The sequence below is a fragment of the Xyrauchen texanus genome, chromosome 26 (assembly GCF_025860055.1).
Source record: "Xyrauchen texanus isolate HMW12.3.18 chromosome 26, RBS_HiC_50CHRs, whole genome shotgun sequence".
In the NCBI taxonomy this organism is placed as follows: Eukaryota; Metazoa; Chordata; class Actinopteri; order Cypriniformes; family Catostomidae; genus Xyrauchen; species Xyrauchen texanus.
Genome location: NC_068301.1, coordinates 36,906,781 through 36,917,528, shown reverse-complemented (window position 1 = coordinate 36,917,528; position 10,748 = coordinate 36,906,781). Strand labels below are relative to the sequence as shown.

General features: G+C 39.2%; 1 protein-coding gene across 5 annotated transcripts in view; it reads left to right on the top strand.

The window, feature by feature from the left end:
• The first annotated feature begins 693 nt into the window (after positions 1 to 693).
• Positions 694 to 10,748, top strand: part of LOC127619540 (tripartite motif-containing protein 16-like) — a 224,915-nt gene continuing 214,860 nt past the window's right edge. Inside the window, exons 1-6 of one of the 5 annotated variants that reach the window (XM_052092389.1) lie at positions 698 to 1,322; positions 1,464 to 1,559; positions 1,656 to 1,889; positions 2,066 to 2,219; positions 2,339 to 2,395; positions 5,753 to 5,889. In XM_052092389.1, the coding sequence (XP_051948349.1) occupies positions 744 to 1,322; positions 1,464 to 1,559; positions 1,656 to 1,889; positions 2,066 to 2,219; positions 2,339 to 2,395; positions 5,753 to 5,889 (1,257 nt within the window). In that variant the 5' untranslated portion in view covers positions 698 to 743. Of the gene's footprint in view, positions 1,323 to 1,463; positions 1,560 to 1,655; positions 1,890 to 2,065; positions 2,220 to 2,338; positions 2,396 to 5,752; positions 5,890 to 10,748 lie in introns of all 5 variants that reach the window. The other 4 variants (XM_052092393.1, XM_052092396.1, XM_052092394.1 and 1 more) reach the window with 4 other exon arrangements.

Genomic DNA, 10,748 nt, shown 5'->3' with positions numbered 1-10,748 from the left:
GTATTAGATTGTGTTTTTGAATCACATATTTAGTGGCATTAAAGTGTGTTTTAGAAGCAGCTGAACTGTAAACAAATAGCAAAGCAGTATATATGCAAACACATTTAAGATTATAATAAAAATACATTTGAAGTGCAATATGAAATATGTTTTATAATTGCATAATTATTTGCACTAAAGTTGCATTACAACTAATATTAGAACGCTAATATTAATTACATCCAACATTATACTTTAATATATTCTTAATACATTAATATATATGTATTTAAATACATTTCCAGTGCATTATAAGATGTTACAATATTACATATTTAGCAATATTTAAGTGAGTCCAAAAAAGCACTCAGAAGTTGAACTTGTTGCATTAAATATACATTTACCCCCTGAAAAAGTATGCTTGAGTGTACTTTGTTTTCACAAGGGATAGTCACTGCTTGACATGTCAATGAATCCCAACAGCAGTGTGAGAATGAAGGAACTGGAACTCCAGGAACAGTTTTCAGTTTTGCTGTAATTATGGATGCATATGAATGTCTTGACTCACAGCAACTTTATATTGTCACTGACTCTGAGTTTCTGTGTGAGACTGACATCTAGTGGACTCTTAATATATGTGAATTTACAGACACACATGTTTTGCACACGTCTCAAATACAGAATCAGGAAACTCAGTTCAGAGAAACTGAAACTGATCTTGATCTGTTTTTTGTGTCTCTCTATCAGTGTGTACATGCAGTGAAATGGCAGAAGTTTCAGAGGACCAGTTCAGCTGTTCAGTGTGTCTGGATCTACTGAAGGATCCAGTGGCCATTCCCTGTGGACACAGTTACTGTATGAGCTGTATTACAGACTGCTGGGATCAGGATGATCAGAAGGGAGTCTACAGCTGCCCTCAATGCAGACAGACCTTCACCCCAAGACCTGCTTTAAATAAAAACACCATGCTGGCTGAAGTGGTGGAGAAACTGAAGAAGACTAAACTTCAAGCTGCTGTTTCTGCTCACTGTTACGCTGGAGTTGGAGATGTGGAGTGTGACGTCTGTACTGGAAGAAAACACAAAGCCGTCAAGTCCTGTCTGGTGTGTCTGGAATCTTACTGTCAAACTCATTTTGAGCGTCATGAGGAGTTTCACTCAAGAAAGCCACACAAAGTGACTGATGCCACTGGACGACTGCAGGAGATGATCTGTACTCAACATGAGAAGATTCTGGAGGTTTTCTGTCGGACTGACCAGCACTGCATATGTCTGCTGTGTATCATGGACGAACATAAAAACCACGACACTGTATCAGCTGCAGCAGAGAGAAAAGAGAAGGAGGTATAAACTGAATTTATTACACATTGATGTACTGAAGTTAAATGCTCACACTTCTGCTTCATGTTATTTCATGATCTCATACTGTAATAATCTGGTTTTAAAAACTGTATTACATTTATGTGATATTTATTTGTTTAACAGAGACAGTTGAAGGAGACACAGATAAAATTGCAGCAGAGAATCCAGCAGAGAGAGAAAGATGTTGAGGAGCTGAGAGAGGCTGTGAAGTCTCATAAGGTGAGTTTTGAGCAGAAGAGAAGTTTGAGACTCAGTTGGGACTCTCCTCCAGTGCTGGAGTTCTTTCACTGTGTGATTGTAATGTGTGTGTAACAGCGCTCTGCACAGACAGCAGTGGAGGACAGTGAGAGGATCTTTACTGAGCTGATGCGCTCCATTGAGAGAAGCCGCTCTGAGGTGACACAGCTGATCAGAGGTCAGGAAAAGGCTGCAGTGAGTCGAGCTGAAGGACTCTTGGAGCGACTGGAGCAGGAGATTGATGATCTGAGGAGGAGAGACGCTGAGCTCCAGAAGCTTTCAAACACGGACGATCACATCCATTTCCTACAGGTAACAGAATGACAATTATCAGTTGAAATGCAAACTGGAATGTTGTGAGGAATTCTGTCAGTTGATGTTGAGTGTTGAATTCAAGAACGTTCTCATGTGTAAGTGGCAAATACAAGAATGTGTATGAGAGAAGAGCTTTTTCATTTGTGCCTATTTTTCTGATTTTTCCTCTGTAGAGTTTTCAGTCTCTCTCTGCACCTCCTGAATCTACAGACAACATCACTGTCAGTTTTCTCTGTTCTTTTGATGGCGTGAGAGAATCTGTGTGTCAACTGAAAGACAAACTGGAGGATTTCTGTAAGGAGGAGATTGGAAAACTATCTGGTAGAGGTAAAACACTGGATATTTTTCTGCTCAGAAAATCTTAAGAGGAAATCAGAAATATGTGAGGAATGGAGACAGGCATCATTTTCTCTGTACATGAAATTTACACTATCAATGTCTGTTAGTTTCCACAGTCCCACACATCAACACTGATCCCAGAACCAGGCAGGACTTCCTAAAATGTAAGTCACTAAGGTGTCATTTTTGAGAGAAAAAAAACTTCATTACATCAGATCCATCAACAAACTTGTAGTGATTTAAATAATAATAATAAATAAATTGATCAATTGTCACACATTATACATACATTTCTGCATATACATGGTGAAAATATTTATTTTTCACATATCCCAGCTAAGCTGTGGTCAGAGTGCAGGGTCACCCATGATACAGCGCCCCTGGAGCAGATAGGTTCAAGTGCCTTGCTCAAGGGCCCAACAGTGGTGTCTTGGTGGTGTTGGGGCTTGAACCCCTGACCTTCTGGTCAGTAACCCAGAGCCTTAACTGCTGAGCCACCACTGCCCTAAAATTTAAACGCCAAGACAAGCAAACACTTTCAAATGTAATTGTTCAAGAATATGAGACTCACTGATGAGGAAACCAATGAAAAACAACACTTACTACTGTTAAAATACTAGAGCAATATGTTCATTTAATGTTTCTCAACGAAACTCAAATTGTGTCACCACATCCGTGTAGTGAGTATTAAACCCATTATGACTGAATGAAGCTTTGAGGCTGTGCAGTTACCAGAAATGTGATTTCAGTCAGGACATCTTCCATCAAATAAAAACTAACTTGAATACTGAATGAATACTTTATTGATAGGACACATGTTAAGCATCTGTTGGTGGTATGGTTCTGCTCTGGGCAAACTCTCCGCCCATCCATACAGCCAAGCATGAATATCAGGGAGAGCCGCGAATAAGAACAAGCTGACTAACGTGACCAGCCTGAACTGTTGCTACACTTAATAATAACTGTAACATTAACTGCACTTGTGAGACACAAGAGGGTGAGATTAAAGAAACTGAGTTTTATAAACTATGTGCGGGAGGAGCAAGTTCATTTAATCCGACCAATCACATTGGTATATAAACTGCTGCTTACCTCTATGTAGCGTGGAGTCTTCCGGCATGTAGCCCCGCCCATTGCCCATGAACAGACCCATGCAAGTGACTCGGATCATCAGATGCAACTTCACTGCAAAGCATTCATCTTCATCAGAACATCTTTTCCATATAAATCATCTCGTTTTTCAAGAGAAGCGGCCGCAGCAGCTCATTCGTTTTACAGCATTGACGGCGACCACTTAAAGTGTTATTTTTACTCCGTCTTTCTTCCTAATCTCTGTTCACAGAAGCAGATTATTGCTCAAAGCTAATTCCACAAACTGGCTGCAGAGGTGCTGTATATATGTGAAACATCTCTCTATGACAGCTCATATGTTCACTTATCTAAATTTCCCACCGGAGCGGCACGCTATGGCCAGTCCGAGTCCGAATGAATCTGTTCATGAATCTGAATTCAGATTGTAACCGTAAACTCAACATCAATATTTTAAGATTATTTTAACTTTCACAACTAAGAAAACACAACTGTCATTATAAATGTAACTACATCAGCTCTATATTTTATGATTAGTTTCCTGCGTCACACCAAAGTGTTTTTCACACACATGTTTTTGCTTCACCAATAATGTCTTTGAGATTAAACAATAAATATTAAAAACTGTCCAAATTTGTGAAGAGACATTGAATGTCTCACAATTCTTTTAATTAAATATTATCTTATTGTTTATGAATATCAGAGACCCCAGTTATTGATCTCATTTAAATTCACCAAGAAAACGCTTCGACCTAAACATGAACGAGTCCTTTTATTACTTTCTGCTATCAAAGCAACTGCAAACTTTTTTCTCTCTTCCAAATAAATGTGTTCAATGTTTATTGTGCACATCTCCTGCTTTTTTACATGACAAACTGGTAAAATCGCCCTCTGTGACGCTTTCTGTAACTCTTGTCATGTGGAGGGCGATGCGGCGCTTGACGCCTCGACTCAACTCATGTGAAATGCACTTTACAATGAGGAAAGAACATTATTGAAACTCAAAATGATTATTATTTGTCTATTATTGTGGTCTTTTCTGATAAAAGTCATGTTCAGCAGTTGAAATACTGTAGGAAAATGATCCTGTAGATCTGATGTGTTTATAATTCTTCTACTGAAGTCAGTAGATTTGTAGTCATGCAAGTTTTAATAAAGGAGAAGGTGAGGACGTTATTGAAACACTATTATTAGACTATTCTTGTTGTTTTTGGATGAAGAATAATGCTCAGACTGAAGGAAGACTTTAGATCTGATTTGTTCTTTTAATAATTAAACACTATAAAGTCTCTTGGTAGATTTCGGTCATGAACGACTCAAAATGATTCACTGATTCACTCATAGCACATAAGACGCTCATTTGTCGTCACCTAGTGACATTTCCAGAAGGGGTCACTGAAATAATCAGTTCATAAAATTGAACACATTTGTGAAACAGAAGCCTCACCAAAATACTCTTTATTTATTTTTTTTAAAGGGGTTTTCAAACTTCTGCAATATATAGTTTGTGAAAATTATATTTTATTTGATCTTTTGTTTTTCACTATTTAACCACATTTGAGCCTTTTTTAATTGATCAATTCCACGTAGTGTATTCTATCATATAATGTCATATTTCATGTGTAATTATGAGTAGACTTGTCATGTCAGGAACACATTTTAACACAAAATTCACAACACTGGAACCTAAAATACAACATACAATCCCCACATCTCAACATTTAAAGGAATGTTCCGGGTTCAAAACAAGTTCAGCTCAATCAACAGCATTTGTGGCAGAATATTGATTATCACAAATATGAATTTGACTCGTCTCTCCTTTTCTTTATAAAAAGCACAAATGGAGTTTCCAGTGAGACACTTACAATGGAAGTCTCTGTAGTAACATTGAAGTGTATTTATTGGTTGACTGAGTGTTGAGTGAGTCCGAGTCTGAACTCGAGTACCCCGACTCAGACAACAGCTCGCTGTCTCGTTTAATGGCATCTTTTGGGGGTATTTGATCTCAGGTCAAGCCTCGAGCCCTTCGGCTCAGGACAGCGAGACACACACATTTACACGATCCTCAAAGCAGGATTACATGAACTTGTGAACTACTGAAATCTGTGTCCTACAGAGACAGAGTCACATTTGCCCAGATCACACAAGTGAATGAACTCAATCAAAAATCCAAATCAATCCTGATCAAATTCCACTCTTTTTTGTCTCTTGTGCTCAAAAATAAACTCAATACTGACTCTGAATCGTAATCCAATAGTTTGTATATTTCATAAATTCAATTCACATTTTCACAAAGGTAATCTTTACTGAACACACTTGATACATTGAACAGGAGAAATGAAGAGTTCAGATATATGAAATATTCAAATAAATCTTTATTTTAATGTGTAAAATTCATAATTCCTCATTTCAGTGTGTTTTATCTTCATCAGATTTCCATCAGTTCACTCTGGATCCAAATACAGTGAATAAAAACATCCGACTATCTGCGGGAAACAGAGCAGCTACTTACACAGACACACTCCAGAAGTATCCTGATCATCCAGACAGATTTGATGGTTATAATCAGGTGTTGTGTAGAGAGAGTGTGTGTGGACGCTGTTACTGGGAGATTGAGTGGAGTTATGGTGTGTTGATATCAGTGTCATATAAGAGCATCAGCAGGAAGGGAAATGAGAGCAGATTTGGATATAATGATCAGTCTTGGGGTTTGTCCTGCACTTCATCAAGATGTTCATTCAGTCACAATAAAAAACTCACTGATCTCCCTGTAGTGTCCAGATCCTGTAGAATAGGAGTGTATGTGGATCACAGTGCAGGAACTCTGAGCTTCTACAGCGTCTCTGACACAATGACCCTCATCCACAGAGTCCAGACCACATTCACTCAACCTCTATATCCTGGATTTATGATGTATGGATCAGTGAAACTGTGTGATCTAACAGTGTAGATAATAAAGTGATTCTACACACAATACTGTTATATCACAACAATCATGAAATAAAAACTACAGCTGAACTTCTGTAACAGAAACAGACATTTCTAGAGTACAAACATGTTCATCAGATGAATCTAATATTCATTCAAGTGTAAAAATAAAAACACAGATCACATGAGTATAGTGTGTGTTTGAGTCGGGGGAGTGAATGTTTTTCTGTGTTTTTATGAAGGTGTGTGTGTGTTTATATAATTCATTTGAATTCAGTTTTATTACATTAGAAAAGAAATCATTTTTATTATTATTATTACTACACAAAGTAACTTGTAATTGAATCATACCATACCATACCAACTTTATTTCTTAAGCACTTTACAACAACCAAAGTTGACCAAAGTGCTGTACAGAAAAATATAGAAAAATATACATAAACATATGTACAATTAATAACCATACAATAAAAACAAATTAACAAATACAATCAAGTAAATAAAATTGACCTCTTACTAGGTGTCAAAAGCCACAGAGAAAAGATGGGTTTTAAGAAGGGTTTTAAAAACAGATAAAGAAGAGGCTTGCTTTAAATGCAAAGGCAGATCATTCCATAGTCTAGGGGCAGACACAGCAAAGGTACGGTCCCCTCTGAGCTTACGCTTAGTTTTAGGCACAGTCAGGAGCAGCTGATCATCTGACCTGAGAGCACGGACGGGTTTATAAGAGTGTAGAAGCTCAGAGAGGTATGGTGGGGCAAGACCATTTAAAGATTTAAAAGCAAATAACAGAATTTTAAAATGGATCCTAAATTGAATAGGCAGCCAATGTAATGAAGCTAAAATAGGGGAAATGTGCTCATGTTTACGTGTGCCTGTTAAAAGACGTGCTGCTGCATTTTGTACCATCTGGAGACGGGTGATGGAGGACCCACTAACCCCCACATATAGGGAATTACAATAGTCCAGCCGTGTAGTTACAAAGGTGTGGATTGCAGTTTCAAAATGGTGTCTTGACAGAATTGGCTTTATTTTGGCCAGCTGCCTCAAATTAAAGAAGCTTGATTTGACAACAGCTTTGATGTGACTGTCAAATTTAAGCTCAGGGTCCACTTTAACTCCTAGATTTGTAATGTTAGATTTAATATAGGGTGCCAAGGAGTCCAGATCTACAGGCGGGGGTCCCAGTGGTGCCTCCAAAAACCATCACTTCTGTTTTTTTATCATTAAAATTTAAAACGTTCAGAGCCATCCAGGCCTTTATGTCGTCGAGACAATTGAGTAGTTGTCCAACAGAGTTATCATTTTTCTTTTTAAGGGGTACATAAATCTGACTGTCATCTGCATAACAGTGGAATGAAATGCCGTACTTTCTAAGTATGGAACCAAGTGGAAGCAAATACAAAGAGAAAAGTAGAGGGCCGAGGACTGAGCCCTGTGGGACCCCACATAAGAGAGGAGCAGTGGAGGATACAAATTCACCTATGCTGACACAAAAAGTTCTATCCGCTAAATATGACCTAAACCACTCCAGTGCCATGCCACTGATGCCCACCCACTGCCTTAAACGTGAAATCAATATCTCATGATCCACTGTGTCAAATGCAGCAGTTAGATCCAAAAGCACAAGGATAACACAGTCGCCAGAGTCAGTCGCTAAAAAGATATCATTAAAAACTCTTAAAAGAGCAGTTTCGGTGCTGTGCAAGGTTTTAAAGCCGGACTGGAAAACCTCTAGTGTATTATGTTCTTCCAAAAAGACCAATAATTGACTGTGCACAATCTTCTCCAGGATTTTTGAAAGGAAGGGCAATTTGGAAATAGGCCTGAAATTAGCAAGAACTGATGGATCCTGAGCAGGTTTTTTAATCAGAGGTTGAACCACTGCATGTTTCAAAATTTCAGGGACCACACCCGAGGTCAGACTACTGTTTATAACTGCAACCACAGATGGTCCTACAGTGGGGAAAACCTCCTTAAACAGTCGAGGGGGAACAGCATCATTTGGAGAACCCGAGGGCTTCAAGTGACCAACTACCTCCTCTAAAAAAGAAAAAGTCACCGGCTCAAAATGATCAAAAACAACCGAGCAAGGGACAGAGATTGAAGGGTCTGAAGCTGAAGGCGCAATTTGAGACCTAATAGAAGTGACCTTATCAATAAAAAAGCAAAGGAAATTTTCACACATAGCAGGGATGCCTCCATACAAGCATTCTGTGGTGCATTTAAAAGTGAGTCAATGGTGTTAAACGAAACACGAGGCTTGCGACTATTTGCCAGAATAATATCTGTGAAATGTTTTCTTTTGGCATCTTTCACAGTTTCCTGGAAATGACGTCAGCAATCCCTTAACATTTGAAGAGACACCTGCAGTTTGTCCTTCTTCCACTTGCGCTCAGCTCTACGGCACTCACGTCTGGCAGCATGAGTTATGTAATTTAACCAGGGCTCAGATTTAATTTTTGGCTGCCTGGATTTTAATGGAGCCACAGTGTCTAAAACAGTTTGGCAGGTGGAGTGAAACCATGAGCTAAGCTCTTCTGTGTGCAATACAGACTCAGGGGTGATGGTGTTCTGACTGAAAGCAGCCGAGAACTGAACAGCAGTGGAAGGGTTAATCATGCGACAGCGCCTTGCAGCAGCGCGAGGTTTAAATGTATGACAGGCAAGAGCAGTCTCAAATAATACCGGCATATGGTCAGAAAACACTGCGTCACATATCTCTAGATTAAGAACAGGCAGACCATATGATAAAACAAGATCAAGTGTGTGTCCAGACACAGATTGCACAAGATTAAAAGAATCAATGAGGTTTAGAAAACGCTTTGTCATTGGCTTATCAGGACAACACACATGAACATTAAAATCCCCAACAATAAGAACACGATCATATTTAGGCATGATTTCAGCCAGAAAATCAGAAAAATAATTTAAAAAGTCCTTATTGTACTTGGGGGGGCCGATAGACCACAACACACAACACTGTGTGAGAGCGACCAATCTCAAATAAACTCAGCTCAAAGCTGCTGAAAGCGGATGACAGCAATATCTGCTTACATTTATAATGACTCTTATATACAGTCGCTATTCCTCCTCCTCGGCCAGATTTTCGCGGGGAGTTAAGGTAGCAGCAATCATGGTGTAAAAATTCTGTGAAAGCGCTGGACTCACCATCACTCAGCCATGTCTCAGTTACACAGAGGAAATCCATTCCTCGGGACGTGAAAAAATCCTTTAAGACAAAAGTCTTATTTGCTAGAGATCTAGCATTTACCAGCCCAAACCTAGCAGGAACCGGCGGATCCGCGGCGCTGGATGTTCGTGAAACCCGACACAGAGACTGCAAGTTGCTGTGATTGACTCCGCGCCAGCGGGGACGAGGAGAGCAGGGGCCACGGGGCTGGAACACCTCTTCCGGGCCGACGACAGGTATCAGCCAGGCGCCGACAGGGTCCAGTGAGCGTCGAGGAATAACGAGGCTAGTCACGACTCCAAACTCAGTCCAAAAAGGCCTAGAACACCATGCAAGACGGGCCTTCAACCTCACCAGCCGGCCACTACGATTTCCCCGGCGGCGGGTGCGCTTTCTTCGGCGCTCACGCCGAGAAGGTGGAGCCGGGGCGTGCCAAAGGTGAGCCGGGAACCTCGCCAGGAGCGGGGGCAAGGTTTCACGTCCACCATCATCCAATTTTACTACATTTTCAGCAGAAAATCGCAAATCCAGTAGTGTTTGGTGATCATACACCAGCAGGGAATCGACATCCCGAGCAAAAAGCAAGACAAACAGCAAAAACACACACAGCAATGACAGTGACAGACGGCAAGCCACACACAATGGCGCCATCTTTCTGAGTATCCTTCAATATCCTTCAGTAATCATCACACAAAGGGTTTATTAAAGACATCAAATATGTATTTGCACAAAACAATAAAACTCAATGGAAAATCCTTCATTATGTGTGTTTTTACATGTTTATTTCACCTGCACTGTCACAAATGCATTTCTAAAATGATTCATATTCCATACAGTCATAAAAACTGAAGAATTGCTCAAATCATGTTTAAAATGGTTATAGATGAAGTATAGCAGAAGTATACTCTTGTGAAAAAGAAGTGCACTTAAGTGTAAGTAGCACACATTGTTTGAAAAGTATACTTACAGGAAATAGAATTGAAATAAATGAATAGAATATTTCAGTGTTCTGGAAGGGAAAACACTTTCATGAGTGTGTTTGTAACATATATTGTTTGAATGTTAATTTAAGAGTATCATTTGAAATCATTATGTTTCAATGCTCTTTTAGTGCGCTTTAAAGAATAGAATGAATTGGATTTATTGACTAGCATACTAAAACATATTTAAACAAAAGTATACTTAATAATCATTTCAACTTTAGTGTGTTACTTGATCTCAAATGGAAATTAAATACTTGTTAAAATGTTTTGAGTATATTTTCAAGAAATACTCTTCTTGTATACTCCACTACATCTATGTTGTCT